This window comes from Oncorhynchus keta, chromosome 17, assembly GCF_023373465.1.
Source record: "Oncorhynchus keta strain PuntledgeMale-10-30-2019 chromosome 17, Oket_V2, whole genome shotgun sequence".
NCBI lineage: Eukaryota > Metazoa > Chordata > Actinopteri > Salmoniformes > Salmonidae > Oncorhynchus > Oncorhynchus keta.
Window position 1 is genome coordinate 33,553,766 of NC_068437.1, and position 27,882 is coordinate 33,581,647.

The window sequence follows — 27,882 nt, forward strand, 5'->3', positions numbered from 1 at the left end:
TTCACCTCAATACATGTCAGGTCCCTCAGGTCCTCTGGCAAAGGCCTTTTAACAAACCCAAAGCCTAGGACCAAGAGGCATGGAGAGCCAGCCTTCAGTTACTATGGCCCCAGCCTCTGGAACAGCCTGACAGAGAACCTGAGGGGGGCAGAAACACCTTTTTCACTTTCCTTAGGGTGCTTTTTAGTTTCATCCTCTTGTGTTTGTTGTGTAGCAAATATTTGAGTTTATTTTCTTTTTTTTTTCTTTTTTTCTTTTCCTGTAAAGCACATTGTGTTGCATTCCATGTCTGAAATGTGCTGTATAAATAAAGCTGGATTATGTACGTTTATACATTGTCAGTGTATGCATATGGGACTCAGTGTGTACAAATCAGTCATTTGCAAGTCCAATTCAGCCAGCAAGCCAGCGCTCCAGCCCAGTCATTCCCCCTCAGCAACATCATTTCCAAAAACAAATTCTCATTAATGGGACATGGGGGAGATCCCATTGAATATGACCTTTACTTCCAGCTCTGCATGAAAAACCCAATTTGTGTGAAGTCCGCCCACATCAGTGCTAACCGCTGGCTAAGTAGCCCTGTCTCTGGGGGGTTAGGAGAGAGAACCAGATAAATGATTCCCATCCACAAGACAGAGGCAGAGCAGGTAGCTGAAAGGTTACTGCACTGCCTGGTACAACATTCTGGTACAACACAGCTGCCATGGCCTCACTTACAAGGGTGATACATGATAGTGGAAGAGGTGAGTTCCTAACATTCTACCTTTACTATGTAAAGCACTTAGAGCATCTGGGAAATAGGCTATATCCACATAAAATAGTGATTACTATTCAGGACACAGTGGAAGGGCAGCTAGATAGCTGAAGGCTAATGGAATAACAGGCGATAGTATACACTACATGGTAGTATGTGGACACCTGCTCGTCGGACATCTCATTCCAAAATCATGAGCATTAATATGGAGTCGGTCCCCCCTTTGCTGCCTTAACAGCCTCCACTTTTCAGGGAAGGCTTACTACTAGATGATGGAACATTGCGTCGGGGACTTGCTTGTGTGTGTGGCCTACCACTTCATTCCTGAGCCGTTGTTGCTCTTAGAAGTTTCCACTTCCACTGCCAACGCTTGTCTATGGAGAGAGCATGGCTGTTTGCTTGATTTCATCCACCTGTCAGCAACGGGTGTGGCTGAAATAACCAAATCCACAAATTTGAAGGGATGTCCACATACTTTTGTATGTAGTGTACTTCTTTAAACATCTATTAGAAAAGTTCCACACTATAGTAGCCTAAATAAATAGCGCCAACATCATAGCCCTAGACAGTAGGAATCTGTGTATATCAGCCCCAGCTGCATGCCCAGCAGCTGTAATGAAGCTCTCCTCTCCTACTCCGCACTCAGAGGGACAGCTATACAGCCACACAGCCTCTAATAGAGCAGGGAGATTTGCTGGGGATTTGGAGGAGCAGTCACTGGAGATATCAGGTGACACATAACCATCTATTGCAGGATATTAAGGCCCACCTACGCCCCGACGGACGTCTGAGACAATGCGTGTATGTGTGTGTGTGTGTGTGTATGTCTCTGTGTGTGTGCGTGTGTCTCAGACTGGGGCCCAGGAGGAGATAGACAATAACAACTAAATGCTCCCACAATGTAGGGAGAGCTATCAGGTCATTTTATATCAGTGCATTCACTCTGCTTTAGCGTCAATTAGAATAACTTCCTGTGAAGCCATTCACTTTGTTTCAGCATCAGTTTTAAATGATCTCATCCATGTTTGCCATAGCTCCTAGAGGCAGCCTAGGTAGTTTACTCCTGCAAAATAATTTATCATCAAAATTAAATTAGTTAAAATATTTGGCTACTTCTCCAACCTCTCCACTCAACTAGTAAATTGTATTGATTCCAATAACAGCCTAGCTAGATCGTCCTAGATCCTCATCTCATCTACCATCTAGTGGACCAAGGACTGGACCAAGAGACTCAGAAATGGCAGCAAACTTTATTCATGATTCCTCACAAGATTTGCACAGATTAAAACAACCCTGTGTAAGGAGCTTACAAACAGCCTCTCTCTTTGGGCTCCTACAGGAAATATGCAGACGGTGAGGTCGACGAAGTGGTAGGAGACTAATTAACAAACTAAAGTTTATTGTGTGCACTCGCAATGAGAGCAGTACAACATGCCCAGCGGAGTTGGATGATAAAGGTCACCATTTCTGCAGAACTTTCTAAACCTTGTGCAACATGTTAATGTTCCCACCCACAACCATGTACACACAGAACTCATTATCACTGGATGTCCCTGCCTAGATAACTAGAGGGGATATGTAAAAAAAGAAAACGCCAAAGTTCCATAAAGGGGCGAAAATGGCAGCCATCTAGGTCAGGGAGAAATCCCAAACCAGTCTAATTGGAATGAATGGCAGTAGAGGCATAGGTAATGTATTACTTTTTCTTATACAGGAAGAAAAAGGCATGTGATTATTATTATAGTCACCTTAAAATAGTGTCATATCATTTTAAATACAGTTTCTACATGTTTTATACACATTTTCTGTATAAATAGCCTATGTAAACAGACCATAAATGTCTCATATTTTGTTTTCTTGGAAAGCTGTGAGTGCAGTTATATGATGCAATATCAGTACTCCATGCATTTACAACTTATCTAAGTCCTATCAACTGATTTCAGTCAGTGTATGGATGTGGATTGACTTCATTGTTTGAATGAAATGTTGGCATATTGGCTGTTAATTTGACAAATTAATGGAATCATTTCTCTAAAACTGTCTGTCTAGCTAATTCTTCACATGCATTGTTTACACAATATTTTATCACAGCACTGGCAAACCATAGTTGACCAACTATCTGACTATCACGGCTGACCTAATTTTGGGCCCTGAACACATTTCTACAGACTGTCTTTGTTATAGTCCTAATCTGGAAAGTCCTTTTAGCACCTAGACTACTTTTTTTCTGCCTTGATTCTAAATGTATGATGTTTTAATTGTATTTTTATCATCATTATACATTTTTTACCTATGTAGAGCTTTGACATAAGACTGTAATGAAAAGCGCTATGCAAATTAAATGTATTATTTGTATTATTTATTTATTACTGCACATCAGCGTCAGTGATCTGGTGAGGTGAAAACACCTGACAGAGCAGTGAGCTGTCTGAAGAACCAAATCTAACCTAACCTGTCTGCTCTGCCAAGACCAGGAAGTGAAGTCAAGGGGACGGCTTGGATGGATTACAGACCTCAGGCTAAAAAAGGAGAGGAGGAGAAGTCTGTCCAAAAAATGTACTGAAATTAACAAGACATCTCAGGCTGAGAGTGAGTGAGAGTGAGAATGAGATGTAGAAAAAGAGAGAGAGAGAGAGAGACAGAGGCAGATAAAAAGAGATGCATACATAGAGAGAGAGACTTTGAGTTGACTGGTGACTCCCTGAGCTGCCACAGAAAACAGCAGAGTGTTGGTGAAGGGACAGAAGGAGAGGACAAGGGGAAGGACAGTGTGTGTGTGTGTGTGTGTAGTGTTATAAGTGTTAGGAAGTTGAGTAAACTGTGGCTGAGCAACATGTACATTTCCCCAGAGACGGCTAACAGTCTCAGGAGCGGGTTGAAGAGAGAGGGGAGAGGGTTGAGGGGCAGGGCTGTTGTCGTGACCATATTACCGCTACACCAGCGGTCATGAGTCATGAAGGCAGTCAAATTCTATGTGACCTTTTAGTCACGGTAATTAGGCCTCTCCAAGCTCTAATGCTGCTGATGGTCATTAGTAGCCTACCAAACTTGCTAACTGTCTGGTACTCAGCACTCTATTGTCCCTCTAATCACTCTGACATCAATGCAAATGTAATCGAAAAGCTAATCAAACACTTCACGATAGCCCATGAGCTCATGTTGCGCAATATTTCTACAGGTTATGCAATTACGCAAGAAAACAGAGTGATTGCCTCTATTAAAAAGAGGAGGATCTCATCAGCTTTCTGTAGGCTAGGCCTACTAGTATATTAATTTCTCAACTTTCTTAATATTAAGCACATTGCTTCTCTTTACAACAGGAGTATAGCCTACCTGGCTGGCATGAAAATGAGCCACAGGAAAAGCGTCCTCCATTCGCTATTTATGTGCAGAGATAACATGCATTTTTTCCCCTGCCCCTGTTTCGAGACAGGTGCATGGTAACGGTCCATTCGCAATCAAAACTAATTTCACACACCATGTTTGGAATATTTATTTCTCACGCAGAATAGGACAACTTTTGTATTATGTGGGATAGTAGATTGACATAGGCTAGTGCTTTTGCTGTTCGTTAGGCCTACTCATCTTGTTGGCTGACGAAAAGTAAATGTGGACAGTTCTTCCAATATCTTCAATATACACCTCGCAATTAGATAAGGATGCACGCAGTTGCATCCCCGATCGGTCTGTCTTCACTTGTGGCCTGTGAGAAAGACCCGATCACATGATGGATCACATGATGGAGAGCCGTGTGAGTAAGAGGTGTTTCGGAGCAGGCAGCACTCAGGGAGAAGGGCTGCAAAAGGCCAGATTTTTTTCAGGGTGCATTATGGCCACACAAAGGGGATGTCGCTGGGAAATTCAAGTCATTATAAAGTGCTTGTCAAATTATGAATGAGAGACTGACGAAGTGTCTATAGCCTGCGCAAAAAAACAATGTCTTTAATGCAACTATTTTTTAAATCATCATTAGTCACATCATGCAACCTTACAATTATTAAAAATCAAAACATATAGGCCAACGTTTGTACAACTAATATTACATGAATAACTCTAAATTAAGCATCTAAGAGTACATATTTGTTTGTCAACCGCTCAACACAGAATAGCCGCATGTGCGCACTCCCTCAAATAATTTGGAGATAATATCCTGTCTCTTTTATTCAGCTTTGTTCACTTGTATTCTTCATACTATAAAATAATATAAAACAATGCCACGGAATTCTAAGCATATCTTGTCTGCTAATTATTTTTATTTCACCTTTATTTAACCAGGTAGGCTAGTTGAGAACAAGTTCTCATTTACAACTGCGACCTGGCCAAGATAAAGCAAAGCAGTGTGACACAGACAACAACACAGAGTTACACATGGAATAAACAATAAACAAGCCAATAACACAGTAGAAAAAAAAGTATATATACAGGGTGTGCAAAAGGCATGAGGAGGTAGGCAATAAATAGGCCAATGGAGCGAATAATTACAATTTAGCAGATTAACACTGGAGTGATACATGAGCAGGTGATGATGTGCAAGTAGAGATACTGGTGTGCAAAAGAGCAGAAAAGTACATACAAACAGTATGGGGATGAGGTAGGTAGATTGAGTGGGCAATTTACAGATGGACTATGTATAGCTGCAGCGATCGGTTAGCTGCTCAGATAGCTGATGTTTAAAGTTGGTGAGGGAAATAAAAGTCTTCAACTTCAGCGATTTCTTTGCACTAGTGCAGCCCACAGCCATATGGTATAGCCAGATCAAGACCTAACAGAAGGACAACTCAGAGTATGCTATTGTGTTCTTCTGAAATAGACTACATTTTCTTCATATCCTGTTTCTTTAGACCTGTCTAAAATAAATATTGAATTTATTGTGAAGGTGTAGGCTATTTCACATGGATTTATTAGACTTTTTAAAATGTAGATGTTCCAAAGTTCTGCATCAGTGGTTTGTAGGGTCCTGAGTAGTGCTAGTCACTACAGACACCCTGGTTCAAATCCAGGCTAAGCGGATTTGAACCAGGGTGTCTGTAGTGACAAGCACTGAGATGCAGTGCCTTAGACCGTTGTGCGGCCGTGATTGAGAGTCCCACAGGGCGGTGTCGTCCGGGTTTGGCCCAGTGTCGTCCGGGTTTGGCCGGTGTAGTCTGACTTGCCTAGTTAAATAAAAGTGTTTGGATGCTAAATGTGTTTATATTAATTAACAGTCAATTACAATGAGACCGACAGTTATTTGCTTGACAATCATCGGCTGATTCAATTTCATGACCGCCACAGCCCTATTGAGTGGAGAGTGTAGATGGGTGGGAGGGACCTAAAACCCTCCCACCCAACATGAGTAGGCGACATATTCCTTAATTGAAATCAAACCTTTGGTAAGAAATCAAAAATGTGTAAAATAAATTATATCCAGCTTAGGGCTCCAGCTATGCATTTGGTTTGCTATCTTGTTAGTTAAGTGGCTAGATTTCAAGATCAAGCTTCTTGGTAACATCAGAGACATCCAAACCCCATTTGGATCAAGATTCCTGTTTCCTAAATTGTTTTCTTGCTTCAAAATAATATTTTACCATTTTTGGAAATAGCGCCCCTTGTGTGCACTTCCGTTAATACCGTATACCCCGGGATGGAACAGAAACGGTATGGAAATCGGGAAACGGCCCAACCCGAGGTGACAGGGAAGGAGAGAGAGAGGAAGATAGAATTAGCCAGCGGAGAAAGGGATCTGTACTCACAGCAGCCTTTCTCGTCGCTCTTGTCGAAGCAGTCGGACACTCCGTCACACTGCCACGCCCCTGGGATACACTTCCCGTCCCCACACATGAAGTTCCCTGGGTTGTTACAGTCTGTGGTGAAATTGTTCCCCGGAAGGAGCTGGCTCTCTGTGGGAGAGGAGAGATGGAGGAGGAGAGGAGCAGGGGGAGGAGAAGGAGAGGGCAAGAGGAGGGGAGGAGAGAGGAGCATGAGAAAGAGGGGATGAGGCAAGGAACCAGGATGGGGAAGATAGGGAAGAGAGTGGGGTGGTGGGGTTGGAAGAGGAAAATAATACATAATATTTATCCGTTGTTTTGTTTATCCGTTATTTGTTTATCCGTTATTTTACCAGGTAAGTTGACTGAGAACACGTTCTCATTTGCAGCAACGACCTGGGAAATAGTTACAGGGGAGAGGAGGGGGATGAATGAGCCAATTGTAAACTTCAGCGATTTTGAGCCAATTGTAAACTTCAGCGATAATAATAATAATAGTCCAAACAGAACTAGGACGATAAAATTATATTGCATATTATTATCTCCAAATGGAACATTTATAAAGGCAGCGGCTCCATTCCTATATCAGTATCCAGGCAGATCATACAAACAGAGGATAGCTGCATGAATACCAATATGAGAGGTACGAAAGGGTCATCTGGTGATAACAGTCAAGTCTCTGAGTCACTATTGCTGGCTAATATTACGAAAGGCAGATAAGGGCACGCACTCACTAGGGATGGGAATGGTTACATGAATACTAAAATATCCAAACTGACAGTATTCGATTACTTGGGAGAGTATTCATTTATTTATTTTTTTATTGAAGGTGCAAAATGCAGAAATCGCTCCGCCATTTCCTGGTTGCTAAATTTCTAATAGTTTGCCTAATTTCAGTTTAACAAACAGTAATTGTGTAGAGAATCCGTGTACCATCTAAACCGCTGTGAAATATATTTTCCATAAGCAAAAATATTGTATTTTCTGCTGTTTGAAGCTGGTGTATAAAAGCAAAAAACAAAAGTTAAGAACGAGAAGTATAGAAATAGCACACATAGAGCAGATCTACCGCTTCTTAGACTTGCTTTCAATGATAATGACAGATGTATAACTCATATTTCTACGTAAATTTGATCAGTTACATATCGCACCTTTTAAGGCTTTGTCTAAAATTAAATAAAATGATCTGTGACATTGCTACATAGCCTAAAAGAATAGATTATTAAATTCCTTTTTTTTAAACAACAGTTTTTATAAGTGTGCCCTATCAAAAAGATACACTGGTAGCCCACAAACGTTTCACACATGTAGTTTGTTGTTATTGTTGGAGAATCAAAGAAGTGGGAGATTTCTAATCAATGCAAAATGGAATTAAGTTTGATAATAAAACGAGTAGGCTACGATGATCAACCAACAGGTAGGCTATTGTGTCATATGAATGGAGTTGTTGTAGACAAATCAAATCATTGTATTTGTTACATGCGCCAAATACAACAGTTGTCACCTTACTGTGAAATGCTTACTTTACAAGCCCTTAACCAACAATGCAGTTAAGAAAATAGAATTGAGAAACAAAAGTTTTTAAAAAAGTAACACAAAATAACTAGGCTATATATTTTTTATTTATTTAACCTTTATTTAGTCAGTTAAGTACAAATTCTTATTTATATTGAAAGCCTAGGAACAGTGGTTAACTGCCTTGTTCAGGGGCATAACGACAGATTTGTACCTTGACAGCTTGGGGATTCGATCTAGCAACCTTTCCGTTACTGGCCCAACGCTCTATCCACTAGGCTACTTGCCACCCCTATATAAAGGGGTACCGAGTCAATGTGCGGGGGTTACAGGTTAGTAGAGGTAATTTGTACATGTAGGTAGGGGTAAAGTGACGATGCATAGATAATAAACAGCTAGTAGCAGCAGGGGGGCATTTGATTAATTGTTCAGCAGTCTTATGGCTTGAGGGTAGAAGCTGTTAAAGAGCCTTTTGGACCTAGACTTGGCACTCTGGTATTGTTTGCCATGTGGTGGCAATGAGAACAGTCTATAACTTGGATGACTGGAGTCCTTCCTCTGCCACCACCTAGTATAGAGGTTCTGGCAGGAAGCTTGACCCCAGTGATGAATTGGGTTATACGCACTAACCTCTGTAGCGCCTTACGGTCAGATGCTGAGCAGTTGCCATACAAGGCGGTGATGCAACCGGTCTGGATGCTCTCAATGGTGCAGCTGTATAACTTTTTGAGGATCTGGGGACCCATACTAAATCGTTTCATTCTCCTGAGGGGGAATAGGCATGTCTTGGTGTGTTAGGATCATGTTGGTGATGTGGACACCAAGGAACTTGAAGCTCTTGACCTGCTCCAAGGATGGGTAGCGCAGCAAAATAGCCTAAATTAGCCTTGCTACTTTAGCTAGCTAGCTGGTTAACTTAGCTGGCTACTGTAGCTAGCTAGCTAACTTCTTTACAATGATTTGATGCAGTCAAGATGGGCACTACCAGATGGTATGATAGATAACCTATGGCAGCAACAAGTTATTCAAACTAGTGCACGTTGGTTTACTATAGCTATTTTTGCACTCTCTCTTCCTCTGTGCCACACACAGACTGTCACACACACACACCAGCCCCTGCACCTCTCTCACCCCTCTGCTGAAACAAGCAGAGCGCACTGACTCTCTCTGGTGAGCAAGTTTTCATTGAAGATTCCCCACAAATGTTTCTTTCAAACACTATCCAGATATCCAAAAAAAATAGCATAATTAGTTGAATACTGAAATGATTTTAAATGTCCATCCCTAAAACGCAGGCACAGTCGTAAACACACACACACACACACACACACTTTATCCTCTGATTTCTCTGTCGCTCAATATGACAAGAGTCTGCTGCATGCAGCATTGAGTGAAGCCTCCTTTCTAGAGTCCTGTGTAGATTATAGACCTAGAAGACAATATGGATGGCTATATTTGTATGGCATCAAGTACATCTTTAGTAAGTGGGACATGATGAGGCAGAACTTGTTGATGCACTCCAGCATTATAGACTAATGGAGTTGGAGTGTAAACCATGTGCTGCTGGGCTGGCTGGCTGGGCTCAGGCACCTGTTGTGGGTACACACTAACAAACACCACTACACTATAGTCGGCCTAATTATGACTTAAAGAGTTAATTCCTCTGAGTCAGATGAACTCGTGGATACCATTTTTATGTATTTGTGTCCAGTATGAAGGAAGTTAGTTAGTTTTGTTAGCAAATGCTCGCGTTAGCGCAATGACTTGAAGTCTATGGGTATCTGCTAGCAAGTAGATAAAAGGGCCACATTGCCAAAATCCAGAATGATCCCTTTAAGGATAACAAGGCACAGGATGTGTCCCAAATGGAACCCTATTTCCTATACTGTACCCATAGGGTTCCAGTCAAAAGTAGTGCACTAAATAGGGATCATTTTGGACCCCTACACCTTTTCACTCGGTATCTGCATCCCAAACTGGAATAAGCTAGGGGAGGAATACAACATGACAAGAGTCCAGTGTCAATATATAAATAATAGGCCTACATGCATTATAATTCAAGTTGACAAACTGGAACTAGTAGTAGATTGTGAGATGTGTTAGATAGCTCCTGCTTGTAGTAACGGGGATTTTGTTATTGTTATCAACTCACAGCAGGCAACACAGTATTTTAAACACGTTGTATTATTTAGTAACTAGCAACAGAACCAACATGTTTTCCTCTATTTTCATCATCAATGAAAACATTAACTTACGTGTTTTGGATGGCAGATCACAATGTTAGCACATTACTCATTATAGTTAACCCAGACTATATCTGATGAGAGTACATCAAACTCACCTACACACAGATAGCCAGAAAGCCTGCAAGCCAAGTTCAACTGTGCTTTCCCCCCAACCATCAGATCTCCTGCTCCAGATCTCCTGCTCCAGATCTCCTGCTCCAGATCTCCTGCTCACTTGTTTTGAACCTCCTCTGATCCAGCCATTCCCAGCGCTTCATCTGAGTGATTTACAGCTGGTATGAGTCATAGAGGTACTACAGGTGTATGAGAAGTGTTTCATTATCACCCTGGCCATTTAATGCCCTGATCACACCTACAGAATCATTGTGCAACATGGTATGCAGCATCATTTGGATATGTGTGCAACAAAAGCTCAACATTCACCTTCTGCGACCATTGCTGTCAAGCCATCTACACATACAGTTTGACGCATACGCTCGATAAATCCAAAGTATGCACCACACAGAACGCACTACAAATGCCTCTGCAACCAAAATGCAATGACGCTGTCGGTGTGATCGAGGCATAAACCTTGAGGTTCTGAAAATGTCTACCTAACATCCCGTCAGAATGTTTACACCGCAGCCCTCTCCTGATCCTTAGAGTGGGTGATGTAAGCCTCACTTTTGTCTCTTGCAATAAAAGGAGAAAGGGACTGAGGGAGAGACAGAAAGGGAGAAAAGGGGCTGTTGCCAGGTCTTTTATGTGTAGCATTCTAATAGTTATTTCTCTAATTGGCAGGAGGACATGCCAGCGGCTTTGTAGGATGGCTACACTGAGCTGCTTCAACCAGCCTCCGGTAGCAGTGACACGCACGCACGCTTGCTCACACACACACACGCACACAAGCACCTAAATTCACATGGGTGCACACACACTGGAAATGTGTATGAGGGAGCCGTGCATATAGACTTGAAGGAACCGGGCTGTTTGCGAGGGGCAATGGGTTAATTAGAGAGCTGCTCTGGGACTGTGTGTGTGTGTGTGTGTGTGTGTGTGTGTGTGTGTGTGTGTGTGTGTGTGTGTGTGTGTGTGTGTGTGTGTGTGTACTAGCACTACACCAGGATATTGGCCTACACTTACTCACTCACTCTTCTACACCTCACTCAGTCCCTCATGCATTCATTCATTCATTCACTCTGAGATGCGTGTCCTTCCCTACATACGATGTCTTCCTACACAAGGACACACAATCTATGCATCCCAGTCCACTGGCTCCTTTTGTAATAAAAAGGCAATCTCATTTCACTGTCTGGAATCAGCTTACTGTAGGGTTTTCATCAGTAACACTTAACTGTATACCTTAGTGCATCGTTCCTACTTAAATCGCCCAAGGTGACTTGAGATAACCTTCAATTGATTTGGCAATGCATTTACCCTTTCAGCATGAAACACACCGCATATGCATGCAGGCACACACACCCGTCCCAGCATTCTACTACTCTTCACCTAATTCACTTCAGTTTTACTCCATATAAAATCATCAGAAAGTAAGATACCTGTAGGTCTCTAAACGAAGCATACCTGGGGACTATGTGTTAACAGTAATACGAATATGAAAGCAATTACATTGAGCCAATATTGACTAGACCTCGCTCCCCTCTTCCTGTCAGCCCCCCGCTCCCTTCACCCACCGTCAGCCCCCCCCAACCTCTGTCAACTACAATCCTTGGGCTTTAAGCCTCCACAGATACACAGTGGGCACGCCTGGACCAGTCTATGCATAATCCCTACTGTCACACACACCTCAACTGTAGACACAGAGAGAGAGAGACACAGACAGAGAGAGAGAGAGAGAGACACAGAGAGAGAGACACACACACACAGAGAGAAACACAGAGAGACAGACACACAGAGACACAGAGAGACACAGAGAGACACAGAGAGACACAGAGAGACACACAGAGACACAGAGAGACACACAGAGACACAGAGAGACACAGAGAGAGAGACAGACACACAGAGAGAGAGACAGAGAGACACAGAGAGAGAGAGAGAGAGAGAGACACACAGAGAGAGAGACACAGAGAGAGAGAGAGACACAGAGAGAGAGAGAGAGACACAGAGAGAGAGAGAGACAGAGAGAGAGAGACACAGAGAGAGAGAGAGAGACAGAGAGAGAGAGAGAGACACAGAGAGAGAGAGAGACAGAGACAGAGACAGAGACACAGAGAGAGAGAGAGAGACAGAGACAGAGACAGAGACAGAGAGAGAGAGAGAGAGAGAGAGAGAGAGAGAGAGAGAGAGAGAGAGAGAGAGAGAGAGAGAGAGAGAGAGAGAGAGAGAAGATGTAAGGGAGTAGGATGGAGCAGACACTGCATACTCAATACAGCTACCTCCATAGGGGGAATATAGAGTGGAGTGGAGAAAAATAGGTAACAGCCCATCTGGATGAGAGGCTGCATAATCCCCACTTCCACTGGAGATACAGGGGAGAGAGGGGGGGACAGAGGGATGGGGGGAGCAAGGAATACAAGGGGACAGGTTGGGGATATACAAATGGGAGGGGGGGGGGCAGAGGAGAGACAGAGGGGAAGAAGAGATAGAGGGGATAGAGAGGAGAAGTCCTGGCCTGAACTTTCCTGCCTCCACATTCCCCAGTAATACCATCATTCCTCAGCATGTTGATCCCTCTACCCTGGACTGTACACCCTTGTCTGTATTAATATATAGCTTCAATCTATAACCTAACATTAAAGTGGGCTCTTTGACCCAGCCAGGGTATCATATTTCACCTACATTGATCAGGAGGGAGGAAGAGGTAAGACATAGATTCGAATGGTACATAATTGATGAGGGGATTATATACACAGGGTGTATGTCACACACCCCATTAAGAATGTACACTTGAGTTTGAAGCAGAACAAATACAGACAGTTACATTTTCAGGACTCCAAATCAAATACGGAAGGGCTTTTTATGTTTGAGGAAGGTAAAAATAAGGGAGGGGACGGATCAATATTAGACAGCTCTGAATAAGCCTGTCTTTTTTATGGCTAGAGGTAGGAATTTATTTTCCAATTACAGACTGACTTTAATGGGTTGGCTGTATCAGGAACTTCTGAAGCACAGCGAGTGGTGGAGGGAAATTGGAGCCGTGTGTATGTGTGTGTGTGTGTGTGTGTGTCTGTCAAAGTCTGTATGCGCGTGTGTGTGTTAGGGCTATGATGGTTATGGAATTTTGGATTACGGTTATTGGCCAGGCAAATAACCTCCCACCCCCTAAAAAAATACATATATTTTTGCAAAAAAAGTATATTAGACATACATTTTCCCCTCTCCGCCGCTCCTGACTGCATGCGCTGACATAGCAATAGAATAGAACGGACGTCCCCATTCAAGTCACTGATTGCATAATGGGTGGACTGGAGACCATTGTGAGTGTACCCATTGCAAAGAGGAAGATGCTAAACTAATCTTTGTCCATAGGAGCAACACAGGAAGTAGAAGTAGGAATGTTGCGTCACAATGCCAGGCAGCCATTGTGAGTGTACCCATGAGTTTTCCAGTCAAATTGCCAGGGTTAGAGGTTCCAAGCACGTTCTATTCATTCGATTTCTATATGTGCCGCTGCTGCATTGTGGGGGTCTTGTTTGCTACAACACCTTGCTTGTTTTACAGGGGAGTCTTTGTTGGGGACATCAAGGTCACAGAGGAAGACTTTCCAGTCATCCCTCTCTTCTGTCCTCCTCGGCTGCTTTCCTTCCGTCTCCCTCTCTTCTCCCTCTCTGCTGTGTCTTATTGTTCAGTCTCTAGATGGGAACAGCGCAAAGGGCAGGGAGCACAGGGCACAAGTCACATAGCATTACATATTACACACACAAGGCATGGGGCACAGGGCACCGGTCATCCAATATAAATGAACAGTCTGTTTGAATTCCCTGTACAGGCCTGAGGCTAGGCCTCTGAAGGTCTCCTACATGCAGAGTTAGCTAGCCTGTAGCATTGAACAGTGTAATAACATACAGGCTTGACTGGAAGCTTTCAGGCATCACTGCTCTTTGTGCATTTCTCCCCATCCAGGAGAGGTTAGATGTAAGTGTTGCAGCCTGCTGTTATATCTCTGTCTATTATGTCTTCAATTGATCTAAACCCGAGCAAAGGGTGTGGGATCTTTTCTATGATTCGTTCCATTGAATGCTACAGATGTCTCAAGTTTTGAGCAGTGGTGTGTATCATGGGTGCCAAGGGAAGCCAGGCTTCCTCCAAAAATGCACCAATAAAAAAATATATATATTTTATCTCTCTGTGTTTCATAATGTTCCTTCAATTTGCAAGAGGCTGAATGCATCTCACAGGACTAAGCATCCGAGCGAGCGAAACAGCACCCCTCCGTTTCTCTGCACGTCGCTCCTCTATCTGATGCTGTCTGGTCCAAACGACTCAAAGGAGGCTTGCAGAAAAGTTTTTAACAATGTGCAAACAGCCTTCACCAGAGAGATCTGTCAACTAAACAAAACAAATATGTCTGGACCCTCTCCCTAGCCACCTGAACACATGTACTACACCATGGGTACTAAAAAAGCTTCCCCACATGGGTCTGGGCTCTAGGTGGAGTGTACTAACGATACAGCATGCAGTTCATTGTGCCCAATACAGTCAGTGCCTCACTCTCTTTTCTCTTGTTCCCTTTGCACACAAAGTACACACACAAAACTAACACACACACAAAAATACAAAGACACCTGCTTCACTGTTTAAAAAAAACACACACTTTGCATAATGTGAATAAATTAGGGATGTGACAAATGGAAAATATTGCTTAACGTTCAAACTGAATTTTATCATTAGTTTTCCATTAAAATAATATATGTTTTTCTCTCCCAATGCCGAATAATGGTCCTATTATACAGTGGGGCAAAAACGAATTTAGTCAGCCACCAATTGTGCAAGTTCTCCCACTTAAAAAAATAAGAAGCCTGTAATTTTCATCATAGGTACACTTCAACTATGGCAGACAAAATGAGAAAAAAATTCCAGAAAATCATATTGTAGGATTTTTAATGAATAACAAAAGTTGATCTCAATAATTTGTTTTATAAACTTTGTTGGCAATGACAGAGGTCAAACGTTTCTGTAAGTCTTCAAGGTTTTCACACACTGTTGCTGGTATTTTGGCCCATTCCTCCATGCAGATCTCCTCTAGAGCAGTGATGTTTTGGGGCTGTTGCTGGGCAACACAGACTTTCAACTCCCTCTAAAGATTTTCTATGGGGTTGAGATCTGGAGACTGGCTAGGCCACTCCAGGACCTTGAAATGCTTCTTACGAAGCCACTACTTCGTTGCCCGGGTGGTGTGTTTGGGATCATTGTCATGCTGAAAGACCCAGCCATGTTTCATCTTCAATGCCCTTGCTGATAGAAGGTTTCACTCAGAATCTCACGATACATGGCCCCATTCATTCTTTCCTTTACACGGATCAGTCGTCCTCGTCCCTTTGCAGAAAAACAGCCACATGATGTTTCCACCCCCATGCTTCACAGTAGGTATGGTGTTCTTTGGATGCAACTCAGCATTCTTTGTCCTCCAAACACGACGAGTTGAGTTTTTACCAAAAAGTTATATTTTGGTTTCATCTGACCATATGACATTCTCCCAATCTTCTTCTGGATCATCCAAATGCTCTCTAGCAAACTTCAGACGGGCCTGGACATGTACTGGCTTAAGCAGGGGGACACGTCTGGCACTGCAGGATTTGAGTCCCAGGCGGCGTAGTGTGTTACTGATGGTAGGCTTTGTTACTTTGGTCCCAGCTCTCTGCAGGTCATTCACTAGGTCCCCCCGTGTGGTTCTAGGATTTTTGCGATGATTTTGACCCCACGGGGTGAGATCTTGCGTGGAGCCCCAGATCGAGGGAGATTATCAGTGGTCTTGTATGTCTTCCATTTCCTAATAATTGCTCCCACAGTTGATTTCTTCAAACCAAGCTGCTTACCTATTGTAGATTCAGTCTTCCCAGCCTGGTGCAGGTGTACAACTTTGTTTCTGGTGTCCTTTGACAGCTCTTTGGTCTTGGCCATAGTGGAGTTTGGAGTGTGACTGTTTGAGGTTGTGGACAGGTCTTTTATACTGATAAATTCAAACAGGTGCCATTAATACAGGTAACGAGTGGAGGACAGAGGGGCCTCTTAAAGAAGAAGTTACAGGTCTGTGAGAGCCAGAAATATTGCTTGCTTGTAGGTGACCAAATACTTATTTTCCACCATAATTTGCAAATAAATGTATAAAAAAATCCTACAATGTGATTTTCTGGATTTTTTTTCTCTCGTGTTGTCTGTCATAGTTGAAGTGTACCTTTGATGAAAATTACAGGCCTCTCTCATCTTTTTAAGTGGGAGAACTTGCACAATTGGTGGCTGACTAAATACTTTTTTGCCCCTCTGTATATGTTTGACCGCTAGGGCCGGGCAATGAAGCTACAGTATAAATACGGCAGTCATATGCCCTTGAAGCTATCGACAGTTTTGTACAATGCGACTCATACCAGAACATACCGGACCTATTTTTCTGTCTCATATACCTGGATTTCTACCGCAAGCTCTGGACATTTACACATGGATCTCGCAGCTAGCTAGCTGCTATCCGTGTGACTATTGGCTTACATCGATCCCGGAGCAAACATAAATTATTCCGGAGCTAGCTAGCTGAAGAGTTCCATCAGCCACTCCTGGGCTACAATCACCTATTCGGACCCATTTACTGCCAATGCAGAGCCCCACCGGGCCTTCACGACTGCACTACCGACGTTATCTGCCCGAGGGAGTTATCCAACTGGCCCCTCCGTCGCGACGTTACCTGAGCGCCCATCTGCGGCCGGCTAATCGTTAGCTGTCTTATCGGCTGCTATCTGAATCGGTCTATCGGACATTTTTTTTCTTGGGTCACTATAACTATATCTATTTTGCCAATTGGATTGATCCCCTCTACCACACGGAACCACACTAATCTACCAACGGAAACACACGAGGTGGCTAAAAGCAGACCTCCATCTTATGCTAGCTTGCTACCCATGGCCCGGCTAGCTGTTTGAATCGCAGTGACCAAAACCAACCTCACTACTCACTTGACCCTTATGATCACTCGACTAAGCATGCCTCTCCTTAATGTCAATATGCCTTGTCCATTGCTGTTCTGGTTAGTGTTTATTGGCTTATTTCACTGTAGAGCCTCTAGCCCTGCTCATTATACCTTATCCAACCTTTCAGTTCCGTCACCCACACATGCGATGACATCACCTGGTTTCAATGATGTTTCTAGAGACAATATCTCTCTCATCATCACTTAATACCTAGGTTTACCTCCACTGTATTCACATCCTACCATACCTTTGTCTGTACATTATACCTTGAAGGTATTTTATCGCCCCCAGAAACCTCCTTTTACTCTCTGTTCCAGACGACCAATTCTCGTAGCTTTTAGCCGTACCCTTATCCCACTCCTCCTCTGTTCCTCTGGTGATGTAGAGGTGAATCCAGGCCCTTTCTGCAGATTTTCTTTTAAATTCTCTCAGTTTGGTGTCGAATGTTGTACACGTGTTTCCCCAACTTCTCTTTTATTCCCTCTTGTGGTGTGGGGCTGTGCTTTGGCAAAGTGGGTGGGGTTATATCCTTCCTGTTTGGCCCTGTCCGGGGGTGTCCTCGGATGGGGCCACAGTGTCTCCTGACCCCTCCTGTCTCAGCCTCCAGTATTTATGCTGCAGTAGTGTATGTGTCGGGGGGCTAGGGTCAGTTTGTTATATCTGGAGTACTTCTCCTGTCCTATTCGGTGTCCTGTGTGAATCTAAGTGTGCGTTCTCTAATTCTCTCCTTCTCTCTTTCTTTCTCTCTCTCGGAGGACCTGAGCCCTAAGACCATGCCCCAGGACTACCTGACATGATGACTCCTTGCTGTCCCCAGTCCACCTGGCCATGCTGCTGCTCCAGTTTCAACTGGCCTGGGCCCTAGGACCATGTCCCAGGACTACCTGACATGATGACTCCTTGCTGTCCCCAGTCCACCTGGCCATGCTGCTGCTCCAGTTTCAACTGTTCTGCCTTACTATTATTCAACCATGCTGGCACAGCCAGAAGAGGACTGGCCACCCCACATAGCCCGGTTCCTCTCTAGGTTTCTTCCTAGGTTTTGGCCTTTCTAGGGAGTTTTTCCTAGCCACCGTGCTTTTACACCTGCATTGTTTGCTGTTTGGGGTTTTAGGCTGGGTTTCTGTACAGCACTTTGAGATATCAGCTGATGTAAGAAGGGCTATACAAATAAATTTGATTTGATTTTGATTTGATATTCCTTTGGAGAAGTCCTCCAGTAGAATATGCAGTGTGCCACACACATTTTATTTAACTGTCAAATGTACAGTGAACTTGTTTCCCTCTTTGCAGGACAACTACCTCTGCCTTTGTGCAAGGAGGAGCAGGAGGAGCACTGCCAGATTCCTGCAAAATTACCTTCAGCAGTCCACAAATGTGCATGTGTCTGCTCAAACGGTCAGAAACAGACTCCATGAGGGTGGTATGAGGGCCCAACGTCTACAGGTGGGGGTTGTGCTTACAGCCCAACACCGTGCAGGACTTTTGGCAATTGGCCAGAGAACACCAAGATTGGCAAATTCGCCACTGGCGCCCTGTGCTCTTCACAGATGAAAGCAGGTTCACACTGAGCACATGTGACAGAGTCTGGAGACGCCGTGGAGAACGTTCTGCTGCCTGCAACATCCTCTAGCATGATCGGTTTGGCGGTGGGTCAGTCATGGTGTGGGGTGGCATTTCTTTGGGGGGCCGCACAGGCCTCCATGTGCTCGCCAGAGGTAGCCTGACTGCCATTTGGTACCGAGATGAGATCCTCAGACCCCTTGTGAGACCATATGCTGGTGCGGTTGGGCCTGGGTTCTTCCTAATGCAAGACAATGCTAGACCTCATGTGGCTGGAGTGTGTCAGCAGTTCCTGCAAGAGGAAGGCATTGATGCTATGGACTGGCCCGCCAGTTCCCCAGACCTGAATCCAATTGAGCATATCTGGGACATCATGTCTCGCTCCATCCACCAACGCCACGTTGCACCACAGACTGTCCAGGAGTAGGCAGATGCTTTAGTCCAGGTCTGGGAGGAGATCCCTCAGGAGACCATCCGCCACCTCATCAGGAGCATGCCCAGATGTTGTAGGGAGGTCATACAGGCACGTGGAGGCCACACACACTACTGAGCCTCATCTTGACTTGTTTTAAGGACATTTCATCAAAGTTGGATCAGCCTGTAGTGTGGTTTTCCACTTTAATTTTGAGTGTGACTCCAAATCCAGACCTCCATGGGTTGACAAATTTGATTTCCATTGATAATTTTTGTGTGATTTTGTTGTCAGCACATTCAACTATGTTGTGTCATCGGCAAACTTACAGTGCCTTGCGAAAGTATTCGGCCCCCTTGAACTTTGCGACCGTTTGCCACATTTCAGGCTTCAAACATAAAGATATAAAACTGTATTTTTTTGTGAAGAATCAACAACAAGTGGGACACAATCATGAAGTGGAACGACATTTATTGGATATTTCAAACTTTTTTAACAAATCAAAAACTGAAAAATTGGGCGTGATAATAATAATAATAATAATAATGTCTGTGAGTATAACAGTACTGATATGACAGGCGAAAACCCAAGGAAAATCCAACCAGGAAGTACTATTTTGAAAGGCTGTTATTCCATTGAAAGCCTATCCACCATACAAAGACTTAGGACCCAGTTCATGAGCTCTGTGGCTTCCTCTACATGTGGCCAGTCTTTAGGCATTGTTTCAGGCTTTTACACTGAAAAATGTGGGAGATACAGCACTTTCAATCAGTGGCCAGTGCAAATTTCCATTCATCAGCCATGCGCCTGATAGGGAATGTGCCTTTCTTGTTTCTTCTTTCCAATTGACGAAGCTTTTGTCCGGTTGAAATATTATTGATTATTTATGACAACCGGAGGATCGATTTTAAACATCGTTTGGCATGTTTGTACTAACTTCTATTGTACTTTTAAAAACTTTTCATTTGGACTTAGTGCACACGCCTTAAGCATTCGGATTACTGGACAAAACACGCAAACAAAAAGGAGGTATTTGGTCATAAAGAAGGACATTATCGAACAAAACAAACATGTATTGTCTAACATGGAGACCTGGGAGTGCACGCGCCTTAAGCATTCGGATTACTGGACAAAACGCGCAAACAAAAAGGAGGTATTTGGTCATAAAGAAGGACATTATCGAACAAAACAAACATTTATTGTCTAACATGGAGACCTGGGAGTGCAACCAGATGAAGATCATCAAAGGTAAGTGATTAATTTTAATGCTATTTCTTACTCTTGTGACTCTCTCCTTGGCTGGAAAATGGCTGTATGGGTTTCTGTAGCTAGGTGCAGACCTAACATAATCGCAAAGTATGCTTTCTCCGTAAAGCCTTTTTGAAATCTGACACTGCGGTTGCATTAAGGAGAAGTGTATCTTTATTCATATGATTAACACTTGTATCGTTTATCAAAGTGTATGATGAGTATTTCTGTAATTTGATGTGGCTCTCTGCACTTTCACCGGATGTTTGTTTGAGACAATGCATTTCTGACCATAATGTGCCAATGTAAACTGAGATTTTTGGATATAAATATGAACTTTATTGAACAAAACATACATGTATTGTATAACATGAAGTCCTATGAGTGCCATCTGATGAAGATCATCAAAGGTTAGTGATTAATTTTATCTCTATTTCTGCTTTTGGTGACTCCTCTCTTTGGCTGGAAACATGGCTGTATGGTTCTGTGACTAGGTGCTGACCTAACATATTCGCATGGTGTGCTTTCGCAGTAAAGCCTTTTTGATATCGGACACTGTGGTTGGATTTACAATAAGTTTATCTTTAATATGGTGGATAATACCTGTATGTTTGAGGAATTTTAATTATGGGATTTTTGTTTTGAATTTGGCACCCTGCAATTTCACAGGCTAGCGTCCCACTTGTACCAGAGAGGTTAAAACATGATGGTGTTACATACTCGGAAAGGGAGAGGTTGAAAATGTCAGTGAAGACACTTGCCTGTAGGTCAGCGCTTGCTCGCAGTACACGTACTGATAATCCGTCTGGTTTTGCGGCTGCAGAAAGCATGATCCCACGGTCTTCCGGAAGAGCTGGTGCTCTCATGCATGTTTCAGTGTTATTTGCCTCGAAGCGAGCATCGAAGTAGTTTAGCTCGTCTGGTTGGCACGTGTCACTGGGCAGCTCTCGGTTGTGACGAGCTTCAGAGCCAGTGTAGTACGATTCAAACTTAGTCCTGTATTGACGCTTTGCCTGTTTGATGATTCGTCAGAGGGAATAGCAGGATCTCCCTGCATTAAATGCTCTCAGAGAGAGTGCAGGTTAACAGCTTGTTTATTTCCAGTATAAATCGAAGCCTTTCCGCTGGAATGTGACCACCCAGTGACTAGCTGGCAGCATGGATAGGGCCACTAAAGCCCAGTTAAATGCCTCCGCTCCAACGTATGTGAACCATACGCTATTGATGATCCATCTGTGGCTTAAAAACAGATGTGGAGTTAAGAGTATGGAGAGAGAAAGAGAGAACAAGAGAGAGAGAAAGAGAGGGGGGCAGAGAGAGCGAGAAAGAGAGAGAAAGATAGGGGGGCAGAGAGAGCAAGAAAGAGAGAGAGAGAACCCTCCTCTACTCTCCTCTCCTGTTTCTCCCAGCAGCATCTGTCTGACCCTGAAGGTCAGAGACAAGGTCATGGCAGAAACCACAGGATCCACTTTCAAGGCCAATCCTTCAGTGGGGGGGATTCTGTGCGCACGTTTACGCACGGAATGAACGCACACACGCGCACGCGCACACACACACCACACACACACACACACACACACACACACACACACACTCAATTCCACCACCACTCCGCTACCTTTTCATTTCAGTGATGATGCGATTACTCAAACTTTCCTCCAACTGTCTAGCCAGCACTGTCTCTAGTAGCCTGGCCTAGTTCCGTTATATCCATGACATACCATTAAATCAAATCAAATTGTATTTGTCACATACACATGGTTAGCAGATGTTAATGCGAGTGTAGCGAAATGCTTGTGCTTCTAGTTCCGACAATGCAGTAATAACCAACAAGTAATCTAACTAACAATTCCAAAACTACTGTCTTATACACAGTGTAAGGGGATAAAGAATATGTGCATAAGGATATATGAATGAGTGATGGTACAGAGCAGCATAGGCAAGATACAGTAGATGGTATCGAGTACAGAATATACATATGAGATGAGTATGTAAACAAAGTGGCATAGTTAAAGTGGCTAGTGATACATGTATTACATAAGGATGCAGTAGATGATATAGAGTACAGTATATACGTATGCATAGGAGATTAATAATGTAGGGTAACTAACATTATATAAGGTAGCATTGTTTAAAGTGGCTAGTGATATATTTACATAATTTCCCATCAATTTCCATTATTAAAGTGGCTGGAGTTGAGTCAGTGTCAGTGTGTTGGCAGCAGCCACTCAATGTTAGTGGTGGCTGTTTAACAGTCTGATGGCCTTGAGATAGAAGCTGTTTTTCAGTCTCTCGGTCCCAGCTTTGATGCACCTGTACTGACCTCGCCTTCTGGATGATAGCGGGGTGAACAGGCAGTGGCTCGGGTGGTTGTTGTCCTTGATGATCTTTATGGCCTTCCTGTAACATCGGGTGGTGTAGGTGTCCTGGAGGGCAGGTAGGTTGCCCCCGGTGATGCGTTGTGCAGACCTCACTACCCTCTGGAGAGCCTTACGGATGTGGGCGGAGCAGTTGCTGTACCAGGCGGTGATACAGCCCGCCAGGATGCTCTCGATTGTGCATCTGTAGAAGTTTGTGAGTGCTTTTGGTGACAAGCCAAATTTCTTCAGCCTCCTGAGGTTGAAGAGGCGCTGCTGCGCCTTCTTCACGATGCTCTGTGTGAGTGGACCAATTCAGTTTGTCTGTGATGTGTATGCCGAGGAACTTAAAACTTGCTACCCTCTCCACTACTGTTCCATCGATGTGGATAGGGGGGTGTTCCCTCTGCTGTTTCCTGAAGTCCACAATCATCTCCTTAGTTTTGTTGACGTTGAGTGTGAGGTTATTTTTCTGACACCACACTCCGAGGGCCCTCGCCTCCTCCCTGTAGGCCGTCTCGTCGTTGTTGGTAATCAAGCCTACCACTGTTGTGTCGTCCGCAAACTTGATGATTGAGTTGGAGGCGTGCGTGGCCACGCAGTCGTGGGTGAACAGGGAGTACAGGAGAGGGCTCAGAACTCACCCTTGTGGGGCCCCAGTGTTGAGGATCAGCGGGGTGGAGATGTTGTTGCCTACCCTCACCACCTGGGGGCGGCCCGTCAGGAAGTCCAGTACCCAGTTGCACAGGGCGGGGTCGAGACCCAGGGTCTCGAGCTTGATGACGAGTTTGGAGGGTACTATGGTGTTAAATGCCGAGCTGTAGTCCGATGAACAGCATTCTCACATAGGTATTCCTCTTGTCCAGATGGGTTAGGGCAGTGTGCAGTGTGGTTGAGATTGCATCGTCTGTGGACCTATTTGGGCGGTAAGCAAATTGGAGTGGGTCTAGGGTGTCAGGTAGGGTGGAGGTAATATGGTCCTTGACTAGTCTCTCAAAGCACTTCATGATGACGGAAGTGAGTGCTACGGGGCGGTAGTCGTTTAGCTCAGTTACCTTAGCTTTCTTGGGAACAGGAACAATGGTGGCCCTCTTGAAGCATGTGGGAACAGCAGACTGGTATAGGGATTGATTGAATATGTCCGTAAACACACCAGCCAGCTGGTCTGCGCATATGCTCTGAGGGCGCGGCTGGGGATGCCGTCTGGGCCTGCAGCCTTGCGAGGGTTAACACGTTTAAATGTCTTACTCACCTCGGCTGCAGTGATGGAGAGTCCGCATGTTTTGTTGCAGGCCGTGTCAGTGGCACTGTATTGTCCTCAAAGCGGGCAAAAAAGTTATTTATTCTGCCTGGGAGCAAGACATCCTGGTCCGTGACTGGGCTGGATTTCTTCTTGTAGTCCGTGATTGACTGTAGACCCTGCCACATGCCTCTTGTGTCTGAGCCGTTGAATTGAGATTCTACTTTGTCTCTGTACTGATCCAGTAGATTCAGTAATCACAGTAAATAGCCTTGTCTCCTCTGACATGGCCTAATCAACATTAGCAGGACAACATTAGGAGATTGGCCTTTTTCCTTCCAGACAAAAGAGAAAAAACTGATGCATAATGCAATGCTCCTTCCAATATACGTGATTAATATGAGTGCAATTCCAATGCCCCCTAAAGTACAGAGCAGTTTCTACTATGACCCAGGCTAATTACATTAGCAGAGATTGCCTGGATGATTTGGGATGCTTTCCTAATCTCTACTCAATCTTGCTGTTTTAATGTTTTTAATGTTTATTGTAGAATTGGTTACAAACTTCTGTCCACTTACGTTTTCCACTTAGCTGATTAAATTAAAAGTGAATCCACAGTAATATCCTAAATGCTGTTTGTTTAATATACAGGCACACAAACACCATACCATATCATATCATTAAATCATTCAACTGTAGTCCGATTCAGTACTCTTGGTAAACACAAACATAATTATGGTATTGCCATGACACAGTCATAAACCTAATGTGCTCCAGTCTCCAGTGTGTTTAACAGGGCTTGTGAAGGCTGCTGTTGGGACAGAATGTGTTTGTTCCCACACTCGGGACTCTTATTCTATTGGTTACACGGACTCTTGGCCTCCCATCCTGTTCTAACCACCTCTCGTCGGCTTTGTATTCATGTTGCCTGATGAAATTGCTGGACAATGTGATCTTGATGCCATCTAAAGCACATTCGAATGTTATAAATCAACACTGCAGAGCTCTCCCTGACCTTTGTCGTGCCCTGATTGTATACTGCTAATTATATCTGGAAATGTACACCCTGACCCATCTACTGTTTCTAGCCCCAATTCTGCTTCACTGATTTCTGCTCTCGTAAAAGCCTGGGTTTTCTGCATGTTAACACTAGAAGCTTATTAACTAACATTTATCAATTGAAAGTGTGGGTTCACAGCTCCAGTCCAGATGTGTTGGTCATTACTGAGACATGGGTAAGAAAGAGTGTTTTGAAAACTGATGCTAACCTTTCTGGTTATAACCTTTTTCGGCAAGACAGATCTTCCAAAGGTGGTGGAGTGGCAATCTTTACCAAGGAACACATTCAGTGATCGGTTGTCTATACCAAGTCTGTCCCCAAGCAATTTGATTTGCTGGTTTTACACATTAAACTTTCAAATAACTTTGTTGACAGTCGCTGGGTGTTATCGGCCACCATCAGCACCGACCTGTACCCTAAATGCCCTAAGCTCTCTTCTGGCCCTTAACACTAATTCTGAATTTGTCCTGCTAGGTGACTTAAACTGGGACATGCTTAAACCACCTGACCAAGTTCTAAAGCAATGGGACTCCCTAAATCTTTCTCAGATTATTACCAATCCCACAAAGTATGACTCTAAACACCCAGAAAAGGCTACCCTCCTTGATATTATCCTTACAAATAATACTGATAGGTATCAGTCTGGTGTTTTTTGTAATCACCTTAGTGATCACTGTTTTACAGCCTGTGTTCATAATGGCTGCTCAGTGAAACGACCTGTCCTGATTTGTCATAGACACTTGCTAAAAAACTTTAATGAGCAATCATTCCTTTATGACCTGGCCTCTGTAAATTGGAATAGAATCACCTTGATCTCCTCTGTCGCTTGCATCTACTTTTAAAAATATTTTCAGTAGTATCGTTAACAAATACGGGCCCATAAAGAAAATGAGAATTAAAAACAGGTTCAGACCCCTGGTTCGACCATGATCTGGCAGAGTTACTCCACCTCAAGAATTCCATTTGGCAAATCGCTTGACACATGCATACTCAGGCTGATTGTTACCGACAAGGAGCACATGGCTGAGCTCTTTACTTCATTAAGTCAGGATTCCTATTTGACTCTGACATGCCTCCTTTCCCATCCAACATGTAATAATCTCCCACCCCTTCTAATGTGACGATCCCTCTTTTTTCCCTGCCCCGCTACATAGTTTCTAGCTGCAGGTGGTCACTGAGTCTGATGTGCTAAAGGAGCTCCTTAAACTTGACCCCCAAAAAACATCTGGGTCAGATGGTTTAGACCCTTTCGTCTTTAAAAGGTTGCTGCCCTTATCATCGCCAAGCCTATCTCCTCTTTGGGTGTCACGTGTGCTCCCTCTCCGGCCTCTAGGTCATCAGGCTGCTCGTTATGGCGCACACCTGTCACCATCGTTACACGCATCTGCGCGTCATCACTCACCTGTACTCCATCACCCTCTTGATTACCTGCCCTTTATATGTGAATCCCTTTGATTTCTTCCCCAGTCATCACTGTTTCTGTTTCCTTTCTGTCCGTTGTTCGTGTTTCTTGTTTTGTATTATGTTTCATTTATTTATTAAAAACACTCACTCCCTGAACTTACTTTTCTGACTCTCAGCGCACATCGTTACATTGGGGAGGTTCCCATTGCTTGGAAGGCAGCCATGGTGCATCCTTTACTTAAAGGGGGAGAGCAAGCTGATCCTAACTGTTATAGGACCATTTCTATTTTTCCCTGTTTATCAAAAGTGTTGGAAAAACTTGGGTAGGCAATCTGGTTTCCGGTCAGGTTATGGATGTGTCACTGCAACTTTAAAGGTCCTAAATTATGTCACCATTGCCCTTGATTATAAGCAATGTTTTTTAATTGACTTGGCCAAAGCTTTTCAAATGGTAGGCCCTTCCATTCTTGTGGGCCGGCTAAGGAGTATTGGTGTCTCTGAAGGGTCTTTGGTCTGGTTTGCTAACTACCTCTCTCAAAGAGTGCAGTGTATAAAGCCAGAACATCTGCTGTCTCAGCCACTGCCTGTCACCAAGGGAGTACCCCAATGCTCGATCTGAGGCCCCACGCTCTTCTCAATTTACATCAACAACATAGCTCAAGCAGTAGGAAGCTCTCTCATCCATTTATATGCAGATGATAGACTTATACTCAGCTGCCCCCCTTAACTTCTCTAGGATAGGGGGCAGCATTCGGAATTTTGGATGAAAAGCATGCCCAAATTCAACTGCCTGCTACTCATGCCCAGAAGACAAGATATGCATATTATTAGAATATTATATGCATATTATTGGGTTTGGATAGAACACACTCTGAAGTTTCTAAAACTGTTTGAATCATGTCTGTGAGAATAACAAAACTTATTTAGTTGGCGAAACCCAGAGGACAAACCATTCAGATTTTCCTTTTTTGAGGTCACTCTTTTCAATGGGTTTTCATTGGGACCAGATTTCTAAGGGACCTTCTTGCAGTTCCTACCGCTTCCACTGGATGTCAACAGTCTTTAGAAATTGGTTCAGGTTTTCCCTTTGTGTAATGAAGAAGTACGGCCATCCAGAACGAGGGTAACTTGAAGAGTACTGTTAGATTCAGCCATATTCATTGACCTGGCCAAGGCTTTCGACTCTGTCAATCACCACATCCTCATCTGCAGGCTCGA

The 27,882-nt window shown here is 43.8% G+C and overlaps 1 protein-coding gene across 2 annotated transcripts in view; it reads right to left on the reverse strand.

Moving 5' to 3' along the window:
- LOC118396192 (low-density lipoprotein receptor class A domain-containing protein 3-like) overlaps positions 1–27,882 on the reverse strand; it is a 139,597-nt gene that overhangs the window by 80,442 nt on the left and 31,273 nt on the right. For both annotated transcript variants that reach the window (XM_035790297.2, XM_035790296.2), the window contains exon 2: positions 6,487–6,633. In XM_035790297.2, coding sequence (XP_035646190.2) covers positions 6,487–6,633 — 147 coding nt within the window. The remainder of the gene's footprint in view (positions 1–6,486; positions 6,634–27,882) is intronic.